This window comes from Myxine glutinosa, chromosome 1 (assembly GCF_964187855.1).
Source record: "Myxine glutinosa chromosome 1, kmMyxGlut1.1, whole genome shotgun sequence".
Classification (NCBI taxonomy): domain Eukaryota; kingdom Metazoa; phylum Chordata; class Myxini; order Myxiniformes; family Myxinidae; genus Myxine; species Myxine glutinosa.
Genome location: NC_136261.1, coordinates 234040575 through 234065906, shown reverse-complemented (window position 1 = coordinate 234065906; position 25332 = coordinate 234040575). Strand labels below are relative to the sequence as shown.

At 42.9% G+C, this 25332-nt stretch overlaps 1 protein-coding gene across 1 annotated transcript; it reads right to left on the bottom strand.

Moving 5' to 3' along the window:
• Positions 1-2823: 2823 nt before the first annotated feature.
• Positions 2824-24821, bottom strand: LOC137435043 (uncharacterized). Its single transcript, XM_068128426.2, has 6 exons — positions 24561-24821; positions 15684-15740; positions 15514-15570; positions 11536-11592; positions 9108-9248; positions 2824-4090 (listed from the first exon to the last, which is right to left on the bottom strand). Exons 1-6 carry the CDS (start codon positions 24733-24735, stop codon positions 3168-3170), a joined length of 1410 nt encoding a protein of 469 aa, XP_067984527.2. The 5' UTR covers positions 24736-24821; the 3' UTR covers positions 2824-3167.
• Between the last annotated feature and the right edge of the window lie 511 nt (positions 24822-25332).

Sequence of the window (25332 nt, the reverse complement as noted above, 5' to 3'; positions counted from 1 at the left end):
AAGCTGAGTGCCAGTCGATTAAAAAGCATTATTTATTTTCTTTCATTATCTTTTCCCCTTGTTTGTATACGAGTCTGAGTGGAGACGTCTCAATTAGGAATTTTAGTTTTTACCTCACCTTTCATTGTTATATTTGTATTTGTTTTCATTAAATCATTATTTGCTGAATACCACTTTTCTTGTGTTGTGGATTTTGCTGTCCAGTCTTTGTGGGTTCGGATTAACCCCTGCGTGTTCCCGATTAGATAAGGCCCGGGTCCTCCCGTGTGCACCAAACAGAATGCCGCCAAGGTTCGGAGTACGCCTCGGAGTTTAAACTCGTTTCGGCCATTCGTCCTCTTGGGGTCTTAACCCCGGAGACACGACAATATATATATATATAATTTTTTTTTTTTTTAAATAAAGAAAGAAGGCGCTTCCAACCAGAAAGTAAAACTAGATCTGCTCCGCAAATTTGAGCAAATAAGCAAGAGCAGACCTGGTCTCAACCTCAGCCTCAATCTCATATATATCAATATATACAGTCATGTGAAAAAGTAAGTACACCCCATGTAAAGTTTTGACTTTTTCAACATATTTCAACATACAGCTATTTGATCTTAATTTCAACAATATTGATAGATAAAGGTGATATAATATAACAAATATCATGAAACATTTACATTTTGTAGTCCATTGTATAATTTAAATAAACATAAATGCAAATTTCACATGTGGAAAAAGTAAGTACACCCTTGGCTCTAATAGGTGATACTGCCCCCTTTGGCAGAAACAACCTCAAGTTGTCGACCTCAACCTCAAAGAAACCTCAAGAAAGACCTCAACCTCAAGAAACAACCTCAAACAACCTCAACGTCGACCACTTTCATCCGCAGCTCAATGGAATACTGTTCCCCCCTCTGGGCTGGTGCTCCTGCCTCACACCTTGCTCGGCTTCACGCTGTTGAGGCCAAAGCTTTCAGAATCGTTGGAATCTCCTGCGATGTAGTCAACTCCGAGGGCCTTTCACTCACTCACCGCAGGCAGGTTGGTGGTCTTTCTGTCTTCTACCGACTCCTCTCCGGCCTTGCTCCCCCAGCTCTCTCTGTGCTCTGTCCCCCCAATATTCCTTCAGGTCGCACAAGATCTGCCTGCAACCCTCTTATGGTTAAACTGCCAAAGTCTAGGCTCTCTGCTCACCTTCACTCTTTCATTCCCCTTTTCTCCCGCCTCTGGAACAAACTCCCCCACTCCCTTCAATCCCACTCCTCCCTCCAGGTCTTTAAAACAGCTGTTCACCACCATCTCTTATCTTCCCCCATCGAAAACCTTGATCTTTTCTACCCCCGGTAATTCACCCCAGAGTCCTTGCAGTGTTCATATGTTTTATTCCTCTCCCACCTCCCCCCAAGTCCTCCCGATGTCCCTGCTCTCAAATGTTGTGTTTGTGTCCTTCCCCCTCTTCCCCCTCTCTTTTGTGTCCTTCCCCCTCTCTCACCATCTTGTCTGCCGCTCCCCTTGTTTTTTGTGTTTTGTGTGTCGGTTTGTCTTTTTGTGTGATTAATGTTAGCTCTTTCACGAGCCTCGATCTTGTATACAAAAAAAAAGAAAAAAGAAAAAAAAAAGTAGGCGTTTCTTATAACTATCTACCAGTCTCTGACATCGACTGGGAGAAATTTTTGCCCACTCCTCCATGCAGAATTCTTTCAGCTGTGCGATGTTTGCGGGGTTTCTTGCATGCATAGCTCGTTTCAAATCTCCCCACAACATCTCGATGGGATTTAGATCCGGGCTTTGACTTGACCATTCCAGACACTCCATTTCTTTATTTTCAGCCATTCCTTGGTGGATTTACTGGTATGTTTAGGGTCATTGTCATGTTGCAAGGTCCACCTTCGGTTGAGCTTCAACTTTCCCACAGATGGCCTCACATTATCCTCAAGCACCCTCTGGTACAATGAAGAATTCATAGTGGATTCTATGATGGTGAGCTGCCCAGGCCCTGATGCAGCAAAGCTGCCCCAAACCATAATATTTCCACCACCATGCTTTACAGTTGGTATCAGGTTCTTGTGGTCAAATGCTGTTTTTGGTTTTCACCAAACATATCTTTTGGTACTGTGGCCAAATAGCTCTACCTCTGACTCATCTGTCCAGAGCACATTGTTCCAGAAGTGCTGGTTTTGCCTCGGTGTTTATTGGCAAACTTTATTCTTGCTCTGATGTTCTTTCTGGACAGCAAAGGTTTCCTCCTGGCACACCTCCCATGTAGATCAAATTTGTGCAGCCTCTTTCTCATGGTAGACCCGTGCACTTTGACATCAACAGTGGCAAGAGCTACCTGTAGGTCCTGTGATGACATTCTGGGGTTCTTAGAGACTTCTTTCAGCATCTTGCGGTCTGCTCTCGGGCTGAACTTGCTGGGGCGGCCTGGCCTGAACAAGTTGGCAGTTGTTTGGAATCTTCTCCACTTGTAGATGATCTTCCGGACAGTCAAATGATTGATTTCAAATTGTTTGGAGATCTTTTAAAATCCCTTCCCAGACTCGTAGGCATCTATAACCTTCTTTCTGAAGGCCTCAGAGAGCTCTTTTGATCTAGGCATGGTGATGCCGCACACTTCAACAACAAAGAGCAAACCAAACTGAATGTCTGAGGTTTAAATAAGACAGGTTCCACCAAGATCCTCTCCAAGGATGTTCTAATCATTTGCACCTGAGCTGGTGCACCTGATTCTAATTTTAGGTATTTGAAGTAATGATAAATGTGGGGGTGTACTTACTTTTTCCACATGCGAAATTTGCATTTATGTTTATTTAAATTAAACAATGGACTACAAAATGTAAATGCTTCATGATATTTGTTATATTATATCACCTTTATCTCTCAATATTGTTGAAATGAAGATCAAATAGCTGTATGTTGAAATATGTTGAAAAAATCAAAACTTTACATGGGGTGTACTTACTTTTTCACGTCACTGTATATCAATTCGCAGGTACTTTACAGGTCGTGGAGAACCCCGAACATATCAGTACATCTAGCTGATGCTCACATGTGCCCATACAGGATTACCTAATTCTCATCATTTGAAGGAGGCTAATTCTTAACTTATCGGTTTCTTTATTTTGGTGCAAATGTATTTACAGTGACACCTGATTCAATTATGAAGGCAGCTTAAACGCATGTTATATAAGGCTCTGTGATGTAACAGGAGGGATAAGACAAATGTTTTGCTTGCTTGCCATAATCTCACGAGTTTTTATTATAGGGTCCATGTTCCTGCGCACCTTCTCCAAGCTCGATATATTTTTGGGACGCGCTTTCTTAGCAGAATGGGTCTTCATGTGGCGTCGAACTGTTTCTGCACGTGCATATTCCTTGTCGCAGACAAAGCATTTATAAGGACGTTCACGACTATGGATTTTCACATGTTTTAGCATGTTATCTGGACGTGTAAATGCTTTACCACAGATCGAACAGTTGTATGGACGCTCACCTGTGTGCGTACTCATGTGTTTCAAAATACCACCTGGGAATGCAAATCCTTTCCCACAAACAGAACATTTGTATGGACGCTCTCCAGTATGAGTCCTCATGTGTTTTGGGATACTGCCAAGATATGTGAAAGTCTTTCCACAGACAGAACACTTATATGGTCGCTCACCAGTATGAGTCCTCATATGTTTTATAATACAACTTGGATATGCAAACGCTTTTCCACAAACAGAGCATTTATGGGGTTGCTCTCCAGTGTGAACCCTCATGTGCACATTAACATGGGATGCTTGTGTGAAGGCCCTTCCACAGACCGTACACTTGAAAGGCCGCTCACCAGTGTGTGTCCTCATGTGCTTTTTGAGGTGACCGGACTCCAAAAATGCCTTGCCACATACACAGCACTTGTATGGATGCTCCCTTGTGTGAATCCTCTCATGAGCACGCAAGTTGCCTAAAAAGTTGCTGCTGTAGGGACAGAATACACATTTGTGCTTCTTGTTACAAGAACTCTGAGGGTGCCTTTCCATGTGAAGCTGAAGATCATTCATCGTGTGGAATGACTCTGAGCATCTCCAACAGGATAACTGCTTTACAGGTTCTGCCAGGCACTCTGTAATGACAAACAACAAAAACTGATAAGGTGCACGTTATTAACGCACAGGTTGTAAACCTGGTGCGTTATAGCGTTTGCCTGGGAATTTCGGGCGCTCAAAAGTGAAGCTAGTTTCTGTCACCCATTTCTGTCGCTCATTTCTGTCGCTCATTTCTGTCGCTCAGATGTGTAAACATGACGTCATCAAATCTATATTTATCTATATTATAATAGCCGTAGATGATTCTGTCTGTCTGTCTGTCTATCTGTTGGGTGTCTGTCCGGGGTGTGGCTTACTCGGTTTGCAGAGTAGCTCCACCCATAGCTCCACCCATTCTGGGAGTGGCTATAAACAAATATCCACCATTTTATTAACTCGCATAGCTTTGAGTCCTGTTTTGTAGGCCCGTGGTGTCTTGCTCTCCCCCAGTTTTATTTCAAATCAAATTCGATAAATCATTTCATTTTTCACAGTCGCTAACATAGTTTTAGACTCGGTTGAAAAAAAACGGGAAGAAAATCCGATGAAAGTTGCCGTTTATAGAACGAAATGAATTCTCAAAGGCCTGTAACTTCAAGGCCATTGAGTCTCTCTCACGCCTTTATCTCCAATCTAACTCACCATATGATTTCATTTTTATCGATGGTTTTACTTTTAGACTCGGTGTCAGCAATAATTGAGAACAATCCACACACGCGGGAAAATGCAGAGATATATTTTTTAAAATCGCGTCATGGTGTATCATACACCGCCCAACATGACACCGACGGCAATGTGTCGATATCTATTTTAAATTCGATATATCATTTCATTTTTCACAGTCGCTAACATAGTTTTAGACTCGGTTGAAAAAAAACGAGAAGAAAATCCGATGAAAGTTGCCGTTTATAGAACGAAATGAATTCTCAAATGCCTGTAACTTCAAGGCCATTGAGTCTCTCTCACGCCTTTATCTCCAATCTAACTCACCATATGATTTCATTTTTATCGATGGTTTTAGAGTCGGTGTCAGCAATAATTGAGAACATTCCACACACGCGGGAAAATGCAGATATATTTTTAAAAATCGCGTCATGGTGTATCATACACCGCCCAACATGACACCGACGGCAACGTGTCGATATATATTAAAAATTCGCTTTTGCTTTTCCGTTAAGATATATTACTTTTTCGTTTGATGACAGTCGTCACAAAAACGTCAACAATGATGCCGACATATATTTCTTCGTTTTTATTTAATTCAACATTATTAGCCGGAAGTAAAATATGTTTCAGGAAATTACCGAGAGATATTTCTTCGTTTTTTAAAATTAGTTATGTGCGAATACACTTTAAATAGGTTTATTTGAAATCTTTAATTTTCCACAATATAATTTACTTGCCATTTATCATTTGATGATTACGAGACAAATTCCTCTTGAGGATCGTGACAATTCATGCGCTGCGTGGAAACTTCTATTTCCAAAATGAATGAGACGATCGATGAAGAACGCAGACTTGAACAGGATGCAGCAAGAAAACGAATGAGACGGGCGAACGAGTCCATCGACGAACGTCAATGCAAACTTGCGGGGTCACCCGTGGGAAGCCCACGGGCATGGATGTGTGTGACATTTCGACATATTGAGTTAGATGCTGCACATTCATTTTTACAAAATGGTTACTGGCAAGTCATCAGATCCAGAAATGGTGTAAAAACCACCGTTTAGAGGCCATTTTTCCCCGCAAAGCGGGGGTTGGCCTTTTCGGGGACCGTGGTAGTTGTTGTTTTTTTGTCCCCTTTTTGAAGCAATGTTTTACGGCCGGATGCCCTTCCTGACGCCAACCCTTTTTGCCGCCTTCAACGACAAACAGGGAATTACCAGTGAACTGGTACTCAATTAGCCGACCTCGGAAGGATGACAGGCTGAGTCAACCCCCCTGGCATTAATTCGGCGATCGACCGAGATTCGAACCCAGGATCCTAAGCCGGCACCCTAGCCGCTAGCCCAACACCAGAAATGGTGTCATGAACACAATTTATTTACGCACAAGCACAAAAGCAAGACGGGCCGATTTCCGATTCCGACGGGCCGACGGGCGAGACGGGCCGATTTCCGATTCCGACGGGCCGATTTGGAGCAAGAAAAAGAACGAGACGGGAGAAAAAGGAGAGAAACGAGACGGGGAAAGCCGATTGGAGAGGCGAGTGAGGCGCGATTGGAGAGGAGTGTGAGGCGCGATTGGAGAGGAGTGTGAGGCACGATTGGAGAGGAGTGTGAGGCGTGATTGGAGAGGAGTGTGAGGCACGATTGGAGAGGAGTGATTGGAGGGGAGTGTGAGGCACGATTGGAGAGGAGTGTGAGGCACGATTGGAGAGGAGTGTGAGGCGCGATTGGAGAGGAGTGTGAGGCGCGATTGGAGAGGAGTGTGAGGCGCGATTGGAGAGGCGTGTGAAGGATTGCAGAGGAGAGGAGTGTGAGGGATTGGAGAGGTGAGGGATTGGAAAGGAGAGGGATGTGAGGGTTTGGAGAGGAGAGGAGTGCTAGGTGGAGAGAGGAGAGTGTCAGGTGGAGACAGGAGAGTGTCAGGTGGAGACAGGAGAGTGTCAGGTGGAGAGGAGTGAGGGGTCACATATTATGTGAAATAACTAAATTCACACCATTTCTGGATCTGATGACTTGCCAGTAACCATTTTGTAAAAATGAATGTGCAGCATATAACTCAATATGTCGAAATGTCACACACATCCATGCCCGTGGGATTCCCACGGGTGACCCCGCTAGTAGGATAGGTTATAGGAGATATATATGTTATAGGATAGGAATATAGGACCCAAATGACCCAGAGGACCCAAATGACCCAGAGGACCCAAATGACCCAGAGGACCCAAATGACCCAGAGGACCCAAATGACCCAGAGGACCCAAATGACCCAGAGGACCCAAATGACCCAGAGGACCAAAATGACCCAGAGGACCCAAATGACCCAGAGGACCCAAATGACCCAGAGGACCCAAATGACCCAGAGGACCCAAATGACCCAGAGGACCCAGAGGACCCAGAGGACCCAAATGACCCAGAGGACCCAAATGACCCAGAGGACCCAAATGACCCAGAGGACCCAAATGACCCAGAGGACCCAAATGACCCAGAGGACCCAAATGACCCAGAGGACCCAAATGACCCAGAGGACCCAGAGGACCCAAATGACCCAAATGACCCAGAGGACCCAAATGACCCAGAGGACCCAAATGACCCAAATGACCCAAATGACCCAGAGGACCCAGAGGACCCAAATGACCCAGAGGACCCAGAGGACCCAAATGACCCAGAGGACCCAAATGACCCAGAGGACCCAGAGGACCCAAATGACCCAGAGGACCCAAATGACCCAAATGACCCAGAGGACCCAAATGACCCAGAGGACCCAAATGACCCAAATGACCCAAATGACCCAGAGGACCCAAATGACCCAGAGGACCCAGAGGACCCAGAGGACCCAAATGACCCAGAGGACCCAAATGACCCAGAGGACCCAGAGGACCCAAATGACCCAGAGGACCCAAATGACCCAGAGGACCCAAATGACCCAGAGGACCCAAATGACCCAGAGGACCCAGAGGACCCAGAGGACCCAAATGACCCAGAGGACCCAGAGGACCCAGAGGACCCAAATGACCCAGAGGACCCAAATGACCCAGAGGACCCAAATGACCCAGAGGACCCAAATGACCCAAATGACCCAAATGACCCAGAGGACCCAAATGACCCAGAGGACCCAAATGACCCAGAGGACCCAAATGACCCAGAGGACCCAAATGACCCAGAGGACCCAAATGACCCAGAGGACCCAAATGACCCAGAGGACCCAAATGACCCAGAGGACCCAGAGGACCCAAATGACCCAAATGACCCAGAGGACCCAAATGACCCAGAGGACCCAAATGACCCAGAGGACCCAAATGACCCAGAGGACCCAAATGACCCAGAGGACCCAAATGACCCAGAGGACCCAAATTCTATGTATGTTTCTATGATGATGTATGTTTTGGTGAAAGTACATAATGTGAATACTAGTAGCAATTTTACAAAAACCATGGCATAATTTCAAATCTTGACCCGAGATGATAATTATGCTACATCATAATTTCCATGTGCCAACCTGGGCGGAATCCAAGTGGATTCACTTGTTATTATTATTTTAAATCAGAGACCAGCAGGAGTACCCACGTAATTTTATTTTTTTTAAATCAGAGATTAGCAGGATTACCCGGCGTTGCCCGGTGCTCTTATAATCCTGTTGGCATTTTGAAGAAATCAATTAGTTTTTATTTTTACCTACGCCACCAAAGGTGGGTGGAGGTTATGTTTTCACCCCTGTCTGTTTGTCTGTGTTTGTGAACAAGATATCTCAAAAGGTTGTGGACGGATTCGGACGAAATTTGGTGAAGAGGTAGCATATGCGACAAGAGCGAAATGATTACATTTTGGTGAAGTTCCGGATTCGGATACGGCTAGTAGAATTTTTTAAAGCGATTCTTCACCATTGGGAGATGGGGCCAAAACGACATATAGCAGGATATCTCAAAAAGTTGTGGACGGATTTGGACGAAACTTGGTGGAGAGGTTGGGGATGTGACAAGACAAAATCGATTCGATTTTGGTGAAGATCTGAATATCTATTCGGATACGAGAATTAAAAGAAATTATTCTAATTTTTTGGCCTAAAACACTCCACAACACTCCCTGATGAACCTCTGAAAGTTTGATGAAGATCTGTTCAGCCGTCTCTGAGAAAAATTGTGACACACATGCATACACACACTAATGGAGGTGGATATTTTGAGACCTGGAAGAGCTCTGTTACACCTTCTGAAACCCACATATGGACAAACCAACCAACAACCGACACACACACACACACACACACACACACACACACACACACACACACACACACACACACACACACCAAAGTAAGTTGGCGGTAGCACAATAATGATTCCTGTGGAATGAAAGGAGGTCGATAGATTATATTCCAATATGTGCTTACCAGCTGCAAGGTTATGATCATCACAGTCCTCCTGATGAACATCAGAAGGTTCTCCTTTAACAAAGAGTCTTTTTAAAGCGTCATGGGAAGTCGGTGAAATGTCATCTTGGAAACATCGCGTATCCATCATATTCAGTTCTTCTGCAAAAAACAACAACCTAATATCAGCTTGACACAGAAATGCAGATACTCAGGCAAAAAAGTTGCGGGATAAATAGTCAACTTGTATATTTGTTTGGATAATTTAACATAGATCAATTGGACAATTAAGAGGGGGATAATCTGCCATAAAAATACTCAATACCACTCAATGTATTTTTGGAATTGCTGAAGCACTTAAGAGATTTTGCTTCTGCTTTGAGATAAAATTGAAAGTGCTATATTGATTAAATGTTGATTAAACTATTGCTAGTAAGAAATTGATTGATAGTTGAGGATACCAACAATCAAAAATTAGCAACAGTAATGGTGGAAGACCAAGGAATTTAAAGAGTATTAATTTCGCTTATCTACTCTTATTTTTTTCAAAAAAAAAAGTTTATTTGGACATGTTAGAGAGTTGGTAGGGGTTATGGAAAACAATCTAATTTTAATTTTAGACATTTTAAAATATTACTGTATTATGAAGATGCACTGCCTAATTTTAGAACAGTTAAACATGATATAGATGTCAACTCCTATCCACATCCACCGACAAAGGCCTTCAAGTACGACAAGGTCTTTCAATTTTTCAGTTTCAGGGCTGATATCTGACCTCATGAATATTACTTTTCTTTTCAGAAATGTTACAAAAAATGTCTGAATTTGAGAATAAATTTACTTTTTCTTCTCTTTCTCAGTGACGAGTGACGACCTAGTGATGGATTAAGGTGTGTCAGAAAATGGAAAAGAGGTAGAAAAATCAGGTGACGGTGTCGAGAGCAAGCAGACTCATCAGAAAGCACAGATATTTGGATTGGGAAGTGCCATAACTGCATCAGACGATTACTGGACTGTGCCTACCAACATGCAGACGGATTTTACGCTGCTTACTGTATCACAAAGAGGAGGGTTTGCCGCTCAACAAAAGTAAATGGGAGAGTGCAAAGATAGTCTTTTCAAAATTGATAATATTCTATGAAAAGGCAAATATTCCCATGCTCTCTAAGCAGTAGGGCTGCAAGAAGAAATTTGAAGCTTTGGGAAAATAACAGGAAGATTAGAGAGATTCCCAAAAATCGCAGAAGTACAAATAATTCAGTAAAAAAGTCGGAGCAGATGAACACTAACCTAGAGAAAACTTTCCAAATCGCAGAAGATCCAAAAATCGCAGAAGTACAAATAATTCAGTAAAAAAGTCGGAGCAGATGAACACTAACCTAGAGAAAACTTTCCAAATTTGGCCGGCGAATGCTGAAAGTATGATAAAGAATCCTGAAGACAGAGAATACTTGAAATAAATGTTGCAACATGTGGCAGCCAAGATCAAGTGCTATTTGACAAGATCTAAATGGAAAAGGCTCTAGTTGAAGAATTTGAAAACTGCACCGAGACGGACACGTATCACGCATCTTTGAGGAACATTTCCTCCATGAATGTCAAAAATGATGGGGCTGAAAGAGGAGTGAAAATCGGTGCATAATTCCTCCAAACAGCACGTACTGAAGCATATTATCAGAACATCTTGCCAATTGTGAAAAGTAGCAGTAGAGACACCTAACCTCCGCAAGAGAAAATCTCGGAATAAGTGAATGAATGCAAAGAACTTCGAGAACTGAGCTCATAGCATCCCTGTGTATGTATGTTAGAGCTGAAATGTATTGTTTATTTACAAAAAATTAAATGGTTATGCAATGGTTTGCCTCTTGATTTTTTTTTCTTTCTTCAAATTTTCCAGAATTTTGAAGCCTTGGTGGTCCCCATAAATTTGCTTCAGTTTTGTTGAAATTTGTGCTGGATTTAACCCTTGGGTAGTGTAACAAAATAAACACAGGAATAAGACGATTGTCAAAACTTTTTGGAAAAAAAGGGGGTGAAAAAATGCACACTAATGCTTACAAACCTCAGTCAAATCGCTGATAGTACAAAATTCCAACCAACCAATCAACCAATGGGTCATAAACCAACCTGATCGTCAGTTCATAGCTCACTACATGGGGTGGTCAATACAGTTATAGACCATGGAAATACCAATAAGGCAAAGAGCTTAACCCACTATATTTGCACAGGACAATTCCAGTATTTTGCACTTACAATATGCATATAACCCCTCCCTCCACACCCTCACTTTAAGCAAACCAAGAGCATTTGAGAAAAAATTCAGTTGTCAAAAAAACCTTTCTGTCTAGGTGGTTTTCCAACATTATGTGGGTAAAAGCAGTTAAGCATTTTAGTATGAATTTTATATGTATGCATGCATGAATGAATGAGAGTGTTATCGTTGATTTGCCTTGCGAGTTGTCGTCATCTGAAAGGTCAGACTCCACTTTAACCTTCATTACAAAATCTGCAACAAAAATTGGAAGAAATTTATGCAGGTATTCATGGGCATTTAATAATTATCGTTCAAAACAATACTACCTCCGACACCTTTCTGAGCAGTCACAGTCACAGTCACAGGATGGGCGATGGTTATGCTTTCACTCTTGTCTGTCTGTTTGTGAACTGAATATCTCAAACATTTGTGGATGGATTCGGATGAACTTGGTGGACTGGTTGGGCGTGTGAAAAAGATGAATTGATTCGATTTTGGTGAAGATCCGAAAAGGAATCCAAATAAAAGAGCTTTTTAATTTTTTTTAACGTGATTCTACACAATTGAGTAATAGGGCCAAAAACTATATATAGCCTGATATTTCAAAAAGTTGTGGACAGAAAATGAGTTGATTAGGCAACAAGAACAAGCCGATTAGAATTTGGTTCAGGTCCGAATCCATATCTGGCCTATCAGTGGGATACAAAATGTAAACTGTTCATCCTGGCGGAGGTATGCGCTCTACCAAGTGCTGTTCTAGTTGAATTTATTTTGTTTACCACCAAGTAAAAACATGTCAGTATTTTAGGGCATTCAAATTCCTCTTCATGAACATAAGATTAAATTGATATATGTGGGAAAATTACATGCCCAGACCAGGAATCGAACCCAGGTCCTCTGGAAAACCGTACCAGTGCCAGTAATCTAACAACACAAGATCCCAACCGTTTGTTGTAATGTTGCACCGATGTCAAAATTTTACTGATATGCCAAATATCAGCGAGTACAGATACTGACACTGATATCTTTTATATATCAGTATTGGCATCTGATACTTCAAGCCAATGCGGAAATCTTTGTTTAAATATTAGTATCAGCACTAGCCGAAACCCGTGGAACATCCATGGAAGGGAGGATGTGGTGTATGGATAGAGTGTACCATTATGGATGGCATCGGGGATTTGCTTGTCCGAGTAAGAGTTAGGAAGAAAGATGAGAATGAAGAGTGCGTATATGAACAACGTATATATTGCAATCTACTTACATGACAACGCTACGATATACTTTTGAAAAATGAATGGATTCGTAATAGGAATCGGCATAGCACCACTCTGGCCACACCGGATGCTTTTGGGCCCCAAAGTCGACTAATTCAGATTTTTCGAGTATGGCTGTACGTGATAAACAAAGAGCGCGGTTGGAAGAAATTATGGTAAACCCACCTGATGAGGTTAGCGTACACCGCGATCGACGACACCGGCACAAATGCATGCTCAGGATTGTCCACCCAGTGGACGGCTTGCTGTCGCCTTCGACTGTCCAATCAGCGGACAGCTTGCTTCGCCTTCACCCAGCAGACGCCAATAATATGGCGTCGTATCGGCAGTTAATCGGATGCTTTTGGGCCCCAACGTCGGCTAATTCAGATTTTCTGAGTATGGCTGTACGTGATAAACAAAGAGCGCGGTTCGTAGATCGTAAATCCATTAGTGCCGTGGGCATCGGGTCACTGGGTGCGGCGTAAAAGGGATAACAAAGTCGAGTCCTTACGCTATTATTATATAGATGATACTGCTGGTGGATACGCAGGGCTTTGACATCATTGATATCCCAGACGATCTACAATCTACATGATCTGCGTTCTCTTCCAACGATAACTCTTTTTCTTCTTTCTGTACATCTTTTGCTGACTCACTGGCTTTCAGCACTTGCTTGTATTTCTGGAAGTTTTGCTTGCGTTTGTTTCTCAAATGAAGCACGAGCTTTGTTGTGTTGAAAGTCTTTGTAGTCTTTCCTCCACGTGATAGATTGTTGACAAGCATTGCAAACAGCAAACCTACTCGTGTCTTCCCCTGTGTCTTCCCCTAATGCGAATAATTCTCAGAAGACTAACCGCTTCTTTCTCTCCATCTTGGTTCTTCCGGTCTCTAATTCACCTACTCTGTTATTGGTATCAAATGTGACGTCGTTACCGATATTCTACAAAGGAAGCAATATTGGCTAGTTACTGATAGCCGATACGATTATCAGTGCAACACTACTTTGTTGTATGTATGTATGTATCCTTATTACAATTCATGGCTCATTGCGTGTTTGTTTGTGTGTTTATTACTTGCAAAATCGAAGATTTTTCAAGTATATTGGTTGGTCTTGTGCGTTATTCTGTCTGACTGACTGTCTGTCTGTCTGTCTGTCTGTCTTGTCTGTTACTTGCAAAATCGAAGATTTTTCAAGTATATTGGTTGGTCTTGTGCGTTATTCTGCTTGTCTATCTTGTTTTGTCTGTATGTCGGTCGCCTACAGGTCACAATTTTCAACCGATCTTCACGAAACTTGACTAAGTTGCAGAGGTCGTCACAATTGTGAAGCCTATTGATTTTGAGGTCAAAGGTTATCTGGAGGTCGAATTTCTAAAATCGCCATTTTAAATCAGATTGACTTGAAAATTGAACAACATTTGTACATTGAGTCACTGAATTGGGATACCAACTTTTTTTTTTAGGTAAAAAGGTCAAAGGTCAACTCAAGGTCAAACTTCCAAAATCATCAATTTTCATCTACAAAACATCAATGTTCATTCGATTGACTTGGAAATTGAACAGCATTTGCACATTGAGTCACTATATTGGGAAACTAACTATTTTTGAGGTCAAAAGGTCAAAGATCCAGCCAAGGTCGAACTTCCAAAATCATAAATTTTGATCTGAAAAACCATCAATTTTCATCCGATTGACTTGAAACTTTAACAGCATTTGCATCGTTCCTCACTGAATTGGGAAACCAACTATTTTTGAGGTCAAAAAGTCAAAGGTCAACTCAAGGTCAAACTTCTAACATCATCAATTTTCATCTAAAAATCATCACCTTTCATCCTATTGACCGGAGCTTTGATCAATATCATCAATTTTGATCTTGATGAAATGGGCAATTTGCTGGTTCGATTGCAACCTTTTTTTCTGGGGGCGTGGGGGGGGGGGGATGGATTTTGCAGGTATCATGCTCTGCAAGACGCCTTCTTGTTTGTGTGTTTGTCACGCTACTCCAAACACAGTTCTGTGCAGGTTACATCCAGACTTGTATAAGGATACCATCGTTAACTGAATACACTACTATTATAGCCCACTGCTATTATGGCCCAAATACCCATATCATCCATGCACCCTATTACTCGTACGTCACAGTTTCTTGGCATGGGTTATGAATTTCATTAATTTAATTCTTCACACATTGGGTCACAGATCAGATATATTAAGTTTCAGATTTTTGGACAAGAATGTCAATTCAACCAATTATAGCTGGAATACCACTTTACCGATGACATCATCATCATCCTGTATACCCCATGTGGAGTTCATGACATTAGCCAAGTTTCAATTTTTTTCATCGAGTGATTTTAGAGAAAATAATGTCAATTTTTTCCCTTTAATCCAATATGGCTGCCATAGCATGGAACCTAAGGCATCAGAGTTAGCAATAAAACATTCTCCATGAGGAATCCCTCCTAGGTTTAAAGTTTTGCATTGATCAGACAAGCAGTTTCAAATAAAAACATGTTAAAGCAAAAATATATGGATGCGGATGCACGCGCGCACGCACGCACACACACACACACACACACACACACACACACACACACACACACACACACACACACACACAAGTTTCAGCAGTGGGTGAGTTTTCTGATGGCATTGGAATACAAGTCATGTTTTTGGCTCCTAAAAGTTATTGGCAATTATAGAATCGCTCCTAAAGAAGTAAAAATACATCAAATATAACACTTAAAACATTCATGCAAATTCCATCAGCAAATCTATGATCTCAATGAGAACCTTTTCATTCAGACACATATCCCTCACAGCCAGTTATCAATGCTAACAACATAAGACAGCATATACTTGAACACAACAATTTGTCAGTGACAGCCATGAGCAAATAACAATAGTCACTTGCCTTGCGATTCCGAGTCGTATGCGGGTTCAGGTTCCACTTTCACCTCTCCATTTAAAACTGCAGCAACAAAATTTACCCTTTAATGTAAGGTAAGAATCCTACTTCAATTAGAGGCCAATGCATAATCAACGACAGTCAAGAACAGACTATTTTGACATTTAAAATCTTGCCTTGTGTGGTGGGACAATAAGATGATTCGGGTTCCACCTTCACTCTCACAAAGAAATCTGCAGAAACATAAAACAAGCCAGTCTGAGTCAAATTCAAGTCCCTTATGAGTAATCCCTTAAACCCTGGTGTTGGTTTAGCGGTTAGGGTGCCAGCTTAGGATCCTAGGATCCTGGGTTCGAATCCCAGTCGATCGCTGAATTAACACCAGGGGAGTTGACTCAGCCTGTCATCCTTCCGAGGTCAGCTAATTGAGTACCAGTTCACTGGTAATTCCCTGTGTGTCGTAAAAGGCGACAAACAGGGTTGGCGTCAGGAAGGGCATCCGGCCGTAAAACATTGCTTCAAAAAGGGGACCGAAAAACAACAACAACCACAGTCCCCGAAAAAGGCCAACCCCTGCTTTGCGGGGAAAAATGGCCTCTAAAGGTGTTTTTTAAATTTTTTTAATGAGTAATCCATAGCAATTCAAGATTTTATTTCCAAGTTTTATGATTCTGATTGGTTATTTCACTTTTCACTACTAAGTTGTAATAAAAATCAGCCTCATGGTTCGTTCAGCGATTTGTTCATTATTACAGCATTATTATAAAAGTTGTAGGGTTGCCAGGACATCATAGCTCGAATCTCGACCCAGCTATAAATTGTCATCCTGGTGTTTCTTCGCACGTATTGCGATTCATCAATGTGTGCACCGTGCCTTGAATGGATGTTAAGCCAGACGATCTGTCTGCCAGCACTGGTCATTTGTGGGTATTAAATATCCCTCTGTGTCCATCGTTAAATGGAGACGAGTTATCCATGGCAACCAGGACAAATTACAAATGCTATTAGAGTACCCGTGTTGCAGGCGATCTTGTTACAGGCATGCAACATGTTCTTCTCACACCTTTACTTGGGCGGTGTATAGGCAACTGACAGCTCCCTCAATCGCTCCGCCCAAAAAAAATAAACCAGGGTTACGTGCATAAAGCAAAAACATATGTACAATTTATATACGGTACTTGAAAACACCTCACTGCACTGTAAAACGTGGGTATAGGAATACTGTACTGCAGAGGGTGAGGACTTGTAATACCCTCTCCCACCTGGAGGCAGTGCTACATGATACTCATTTACATAGACAATTTTCTTCCCACTTTAAGTCCCTTAAGACCACCAACAAAGATAAAACACCCCGAAGCACTAATTGGAGTCATGCTGATCCTGTGTGGCAAGTATGGATGGAATTGGCCCAGAACTGTAGGAGCAGCACAACACGCAACACACACGTGACACGCGAGACACACGCACACGCACACGAGAAAAAAAACAAAAAAACACACACACACACACACACACACACACATGAGACACACACACACACACACACACACACACACACACACACACACACACACACACACCACACACGCGCGTCACACACACACACACACACGCGCGTCACACACACGTCACACACGCGTCACACACACACACACACACACGCGAGACACACACACACACACGTGCGAGACACATGCACAAACGCGCGAGACACATACACACACTCGCGAGACACATACACACACTCGCGAGACACATACACACACATGCGACACATGCACACACATGCACACACACACACACACACACACACACACACACACACACACACACACACACACACACACACATCTCGTTTTTCATTTCTGTTCCTCACAATTCTATCTCTCTCTTTTATTCACACACACACACACACACACACACACACACACACACACACACACACACACACACACACACACACACACACACACACACACACACACACACACACACACACACACACACACACACACTTAATTAATTGTACAGTATCGGTTGTTCCTAAACTTAAATATAAATAATTTAAAGGATTGCTGTAAATGATGTTAATTTCACAACATCCCATATTCAACTTTATTTAAATTGCAAACCTCAAACATAGTTTCTCCACCTAAAGCAAGAACGTTAACCTGTAAGCAATTGACTCGTTTCCCAACTGCATGGATCATCAGCTGGGCACCGTTCTTCCTCGAGGTTTCAATCCTTTCAGCCCAGGACCTCTCCAAACGGCGGATCCACAACCTCGATCATGGATCCACATCAATTGATGGTAAATCAGTAGATCCACAACCTCAGTTGCGTCCAGGCAGTCAGTCAACCCATCAATGCAACATCACTTATTCCAACTTTACTCGCAACAGGATTTAATGTGTTATCATATATTTATAACTTTCCTTTCACACTCGATAATATGATAATATTGTTACGGTCCGCGGATTAGATGTTATTTTACCGAGCGGAGGTATAACCGCGGCCGAACAGTTGCTCCCCACTAAACCCGATTCACCCAACGTTGGCCGTATCGCGCCACAGCTACTCAATCTGGAAAACTCTAAAGCGACCGAATGCAAAGAGGAAGAAGACGTACAGAAGAGTAACTGGGTTTATTATTATTTACACACATAAGCAAAAAGAGCAGTCAGTCACGATTATGTACAGGGACATGAGACGCAGGTGACACAGTGAATTCCTTATACAAGCTTAATTACCTACCCAGGACAGAACAAACAAAGACGACTCACACGGGGAATTGCAGAGTGGATTGGCTGGAAGGAGGTGTGTGGCTGGAGGGGGAGGACGGCACGGAGCTGGCTGGAGCTTGATCCCGCACGGGACGTCGGGCTGGACCTCGACGGCCGCTGATGCCACCGATCCTGTCGTGTGCGCGGGATCACGGGTCGGATCACGGTCGGAGCCGACGCGCTGGTGGGGGGTCTGGCGTGACGGGTTCTCTCCTCTCTCTTTCTTTTGTCCAACCACTCTTTCTCCAACGCAACCACTCAACGCAACCACTGACCACCCCTGACGACCAACTCAGCTCTTGTCATGGACCTCTCTACGCGCTCTGTTCTGACGACCCAGCTCTTTCCTTGGACTCATCTCTCTTGGGGGCGTCTCTCATGGGTTATATATAGCCCCACCCTTGAACCTTTGCGAACCTCCCCGATCGCTCTTCCTCCGCCCTCTCAAACCAAACCCCTCGTGCTCGGTTGGTTGTTCGGGGCTGGCTCACTCCTCCCCTCTATGACGAGGTGGAGGCACGCCTTTCTTCCCCAACCCTGCCTCGTGGCCAATGGTGGTTGAAGAAAACCGCCCAAAATGCAGTTGGCCATTGAAATGAAATGAAAGGGGATCTACTCTTATTTCACTTGGTACAATGGAGTATTTAAATTAATGGGAGACACAGCCTTACCCTAAGACACATAATAAGATATAAGCTACTGAACAAGGGTTTTATCGTGTCCTGCAATGTGGTGTTTATGGAATAACTACCGAGACGCCCTTTGACCTTCACACTATGGAGGTATTTACAAGGAATCATTACATTTTACAGAGGGTGATATTTACAACAATTTACTATACAATACAACACAACAAAAAAAAACACAATCCTCATATCCGCAACAATATCATTAAATCATGCACATCTTACCTTAAATACATCAATCTACTAACTAGCACGACCACACCACCTACCTCTCGATCAAACTGTACTTCGAATGTTCAAACTATCACCTATAACGGTTTTTTGCATGCTGCCATATCCTAGCAACCACTGATTCCTAGCAACATTGATTTGTAGTACATTTAATTATTATATTGTACTGTATTTACATAAAAATCTCATGAATAATATTTTTAATATTCGTATTGTATTTTACTAATTACATTTGGTGCCTTTTTCCCGGTGTGTACCCTGGTTAGAATAGGTACACCGTATCCCTGCATGTCGTAAGAGGCGACTAAGAGGGTTGGCGTCAGGAAGGGCATCCGGCCATAAAAACATTGCCTCAAAAAAGAGAACCATGACAATTACAACTACATATGGGCAGGGTGCAGCCCAAAGTGGAGATCGGTTTCTGAGGTTTGGGACATGGAATGTAGGGACAATGACAGGGAGATCAGGAGAAGTGGTGGAAGTATTGGTCAGAAGAAGAGTGGACATATGTTGTGTGCAAGAGACCAGATGGAAGGGAAGTGGTATGAGAATGGTGAAGGGTAGGCAGGGACAGAAATACAAGTTTGTGTGGCAAGGGTGCCTGGAGGGCGTGAATGGTGTTGGTGTCCTGTTTTCTGAGGTGTTTGTAGACAGTGTGGTGAGTGTGACTAGAGTGAGTGATAGGTTGATGATGGTGAAAATGATGATGTGGTTGAGCTTGAACGTGGTTGGATGTCAATGAAAGATAGTTTGTTGGGAGCCGTTGGTGAGGTATGTGGATGGACAAAAGGACCACCGAGGCACTCGGAAACATGGTGGTGGGATGAGGAAGTTGGAAAGAGGATTGACGAGAAGAGGAAGAAGTTCAAGGAGTGGCAGAAGGCGAAGGGTACGGGAGCAGAAAAAGCAGAGCATGAAAGTTATAAGGCAGCCAGGAAGGCTGCAAAGAAAGAGGTAGCAAAGGCGCAGGAGGCATGTAGGAAAATGTTCGGAGACAGCTTGGATTCGGAAGAGGGTCAGAGAGCGGTATTCAGGATTGCAAAGCAGATAGCGAAAGAGAGGTGTGATGTGATGGGGGTGAGTTGCTTGAAGGATGAAGTGGGACAAATCGTTGTGGACCCAGATGGAATTAAAGGAAGATGGAAATGTTGTTGTTGTTGTTGTTGATTTGGTGCCTTTTTGTGATATTAAAGAAAACTTGTTTTAATCCACTAACTGTAGCTCCCTGTGCTCGCATACGTCTGATTAGTTGTAATTTATTGACCAGTTCAGAGCTGTGTGTGGTTGCTCTCACAGTCCTAATTATTTCACCTGCAATGGTACCATAAAATAGCTTTTTGGGAATGTTGCTGTCTAAGAAAGGCATTCCGACAATGTGGAATGGAAATGCATCTCGTTTATCAAATAATTTGGTGTGAAATTTATTATTATCGATGTCAATTTGTAATTCTGAAAAGGAAACTGAAGTGGAAGTTTGGTTTTCCTTTTTTAATTCAAGTTATTTTGGATATATATCATCACGAAGCTGATCAAATATAAATCCATCATTAATTGCCAACAAATCATCAATGAAGCTGAAGATGTTTCCACATCTTCGTGCAGTTAATTTATTCCTGCACATGTTCTGGACCCAATCAAACTCGTACATGTGCAGCAACAAATTTGCAAAGAAAGGGGCCGGATCTGAACCCGTAGGTGTGCCCACTTTCTGCTGGAGTATCTTGTTGCCAAATGTAAAGAAACTGTTGTTTGTAATAAATCGAATACTTTCTTTGAGTTTACTTTTTGAAAAACTGTATGAATATTGATTATCCTTTACAGACCAGTGTGCTCTGTTTTGATATACATTAATGTATGCTTTATTACCTCCTGCAAATGCTTTATCTATTGCTCTGTCCAATGTGGTTACTAGCTTGTGGAGTTTTTGTGTACAATGTGGAAAAATCAAAAGTTGAAAGACATTTTGCCTTACCCTTGTTGTTAATGTTGTGGATACTGTCGATTACCGGTTTGGAATTGTCAATGATCCAGAATTTCTTAATACCAGAATAAAACTTCACTTTTTCATGGTAGTTTTTTAAACATTTATAGATTAGTTTCATCGCCGCTGTTATACTGCCCGACAAAGGTTTCAAACTACATTCTCCACTTGCGATGATGAACCTCATCTTACAAGGGTGTTTGTGCATTTTTGGGATCCAGTAAATGAATGGTAATTTATGGTGTTTATCCGGAACTAACAGTCTTCTCACCGTTGAGTGATTTGTATGGTGTTGTATCAAGTCTGTTTTGTTATCGTTACTTATTTTGTAGGTCTTTGAAATTCCCGTGTCTCGGCCCAATTCTTCCAAAAGTGTTTGAATATAGAATGTTTTACATACAAATGCAATATTATTATTTGCTTTGTTAATTGGAACAATAACATATTGTGTTTGAAGCTGCCTTAAGCAATCACGTGTCTCTGGATTGTTTAAAATTGCCTTCGGATTATTGATTCGAACCTTTCTTTTCAAATCAACAACTCTCCAACACACACACACACACACACACACACACACACACACACACACACACACACACACACACACACACACACACACACACACACACACACACACACACACACACACACACACACACACACACACACACACACACACACACACACACACGTCCGGTCCAAAATTATCTTAAGGATTCCTGCAATCCTTTATAATAAAATTATATGTCAGACATGTCCAGCAGGTTCGTGAAAGACTTGAGCCAAAAATATTCCCCAGCCGATTCCAATTTAAGGAGGTATGAATGCTTGGGGCTGCTAAACAAAGCTGCATTTCCAGTTCAATAATATTCTGCAACAGAGGTACTAAACCTAATACAATATTATGTTGCACATTTAAACACAACAGCCCCCTCCTCGCCGAATGAAAAAATACATATGTATAAAAAGGGTAATATTATATCTATATATATAAAACACAGTTTGTGTGTGTGTGTGTGTGCGTGTGTGTGTGTGTGTGTGTGTGTGCGTGTGTGTGTGTGTAATGTTACCGGTAGACTCCTAAACGGAGAGGCTCACGTACTTGATATTTGGCACAGACATGGCCATTGAGCCTGGGACGAACATGGCCGACCTAAAAATTGATTTCATAATATTTTTTTACCATATTTTTACCTTAGCGCGAAATATTATGACCGGAATCTGACCGGTGGCAGAGCAGCGCGCTGATTCGCTCAGAGCGATCACGTGATGTTCGTTGCCGCCATTAACTCAGTTATGCGTTCGCACGTATTTCAGAGCGAAAAGCAATTGCGTTTTTGCCGGGTACTTCTGCATGATTAGCATTTAGCATGATTTAGCATGATTTAGCATAGATAGTAGCATGTTTCACATAGATTGTTTTTCAGCAAGCAGAAGTACCCGGCATTGTACGAATAATATATAGATAGTGCCGTATAGGGCGGAGTGATGCCGCTGTGGGAGGGACCGAGCAAGGTCGCTGTGGGCGGGGCCGGGCGAGGTCGCTGTGGGCGGGGCCGGGCGAGGTCGCTGTGGGCGGGACCGAGCGAGGCAGCTATGGGCGGGGCCGAGAGAGGTCGCTGTGGGCGGGGCCGAGCGAGGTCTGCGTTAGTGCGTTGCCGTTGCCTGGTATAAAAAGATGGTGCTTGATGCTCTCTGCATCAAGATACGGACTTGATGTCCGTATCTTTACAACAGACATTCCAATGATGATGATGATAAATGTAATACCACTCAATGAAGGCCCACAACTCAAGAGAGTGGAAAAAAACAATAGAATGAACAAAAATACGGGGAAGGAGAAGCAACCACTCAGAAGAATGACAGAAAATCATTTCCCTTAAATTTACCGTGTTCACCAACTAGCACGACCAGATACAGGACACCAAAATAATTTCCCTTACACATATCGTGTCCACCAACCAGCAAGACCATACCAGTTACCTCTGGATCAAACTGTATTTCAAATATTCAAACGGTTTTTACATGCTGCCATCTCCTAGCAACCAATGAAAGTTTTTCAAAAATATTGGAGTACATTTATTTTTTAATAATGTACCATATTTACGGCAGTATATTTATTTATGCCATGAGTAAGGAAGGAAAATTTCCAGCGCGCTGATTCGCTCATTCGCGCTCATTGATGACGATCACGATCACATGATGACGTGATCACGAATGATGTTCGTGACGCGATCACGTGATGTTCCTTGCCGCCATAAACTCACAGCAAGTAGCATAGATTTTAGCATGATTAGCATTTAGCATGATTTAGCATAGATAGTAGCATGTTTCACATAGATTTTTTTTCAGCGAGGAATATTATACACGGATTCTGACCGGTGGCAGAGCAGCGCGCTGATTCGCTCAGAGCGATCACGTGATGTTCCATCTCCGCCGCCAGTTGGCTTCACTTTTCACGGAGTATGAGCGTTCTATATATTTTCAATTCAGTGCGCCCGACTCGCTCACGTACTTGATTTGTGGCATAGACATGGCCATTGGGCCTTCACGGTGTAATTTGTGCGAGGCTTTTGTCCGAGTGAGCTTGAGTCGAGAAGGCGAATGTACGGGTTGGGAATGTAAGGGTCTCCCTTCCCCCACCCGGCAATGCCGGTACTGGAGGGCGTCACAGGATCGGTGAGTCTCCAAAATCCGCTTCGTGCTGTTGCGAAGATTCAGGACGATGTCGCGATTGTTGTGCTGCTCTCCAACCATGAGAACTGCAATGTCATTGTTGACTGGCCCTCCCCTTCCCCCTCCCCCTCCACCCTACCCCCTCCCTTTTCCCCCTCCCCCTTCCCCCCTCCCCCCTACCCCTTCCCCTCCCCCTCCCACCCCTCTCCTCTCCCATCCCATCCCCTCCCCTCCCCCCTCCCTCCCCCTCCTCTCCTCTCCCATCCCTCCCCCTCCCCTCCCCCCTCTCCTCCCCTCCCCCTCCCCCTCTTCTCCCTCACGTTTATACACTGAATGCCGGGTACCTCCCCCCCCCTCGCCTCCCCTCCCCCCCCCCCCCCCCATTCCCCTCCCGTCCTCTTCCCCCTCCCCTCCCCCGCCCGGCAATGCCGGGTACTTCTGCTAGTGTGTATATGTATATGTATATGTATATATGTATGTATGTATATTATATATATATATATATATATATATATATATATATATATATATATATATATATATATATATATATATACCCTGTCAAAATGCAGCGTGGTCAGGTTTATCCACCCCGTATTTACTTTCAAAGTGACTAACGTAAAATATTTTGACTTTTTCAATGAGTACATTATAAACAAACCATTAAAAAAAAATAACCTCGACAACATCAATCACCCTGTCCCGAGTCCGTTGCGTTCTTTTGAGCAGGAGGGCTGTGAACGTCTGTGACCATGAAGCCACCACAGTCCCCAGCAGCACCAGCAGGCATCCCGCTGCTCCCTTCATCACAGGCGGACGTGGATGTTGAAGAGCGCGATCCGAGCACGCTATGGGAAAGACCTCTTTTCATGGCGCTCCGCAAGACCAATGGCCAGGAACACGAAGCAAGATGCCAAAAACTAAAGTGCTCGTTGTCGTTTTGCTCTTCTCAGATCTACAGGAATCTATAATGGCCACCTCTGTTTTACTCTTGTTACTCTGAAATCAATAAATTCATCAGAGATGCCGATGTTTTCTGAAGTATTTTTTAAAAACCATAATGCCAAAATGTATGGTTTAATCTACACACTTGGACTTGCAACTTTTTTTTCCTTGAGACGAGACACGTTAGAACTAGAAGAACCGTGCACTTATTACGAGGTACCGACCGTCGAGAGGAGGAGTTGAGAAAAGGAAAATAATTATGATATGAGATAGAAATGAGGTTATGGATGTGTAGCAGAGAAGGGATATGTTGGGAGGAGACAGGAGGAAGAAACACGCCTGAAGTAAACAGGAGGGGGCGGAAGATATGTTTCCGTCATATTTGCATACGTAATAAATACATTACCCAGTGATTATGGATGATGAACAATACAAGCAGTGGTGACAACATACCACCCGTGAAACTCACTCTCATTCGGCAGAGGTTTTGTGTGGAATTTTATCTGCAGTTTTAAATATATTT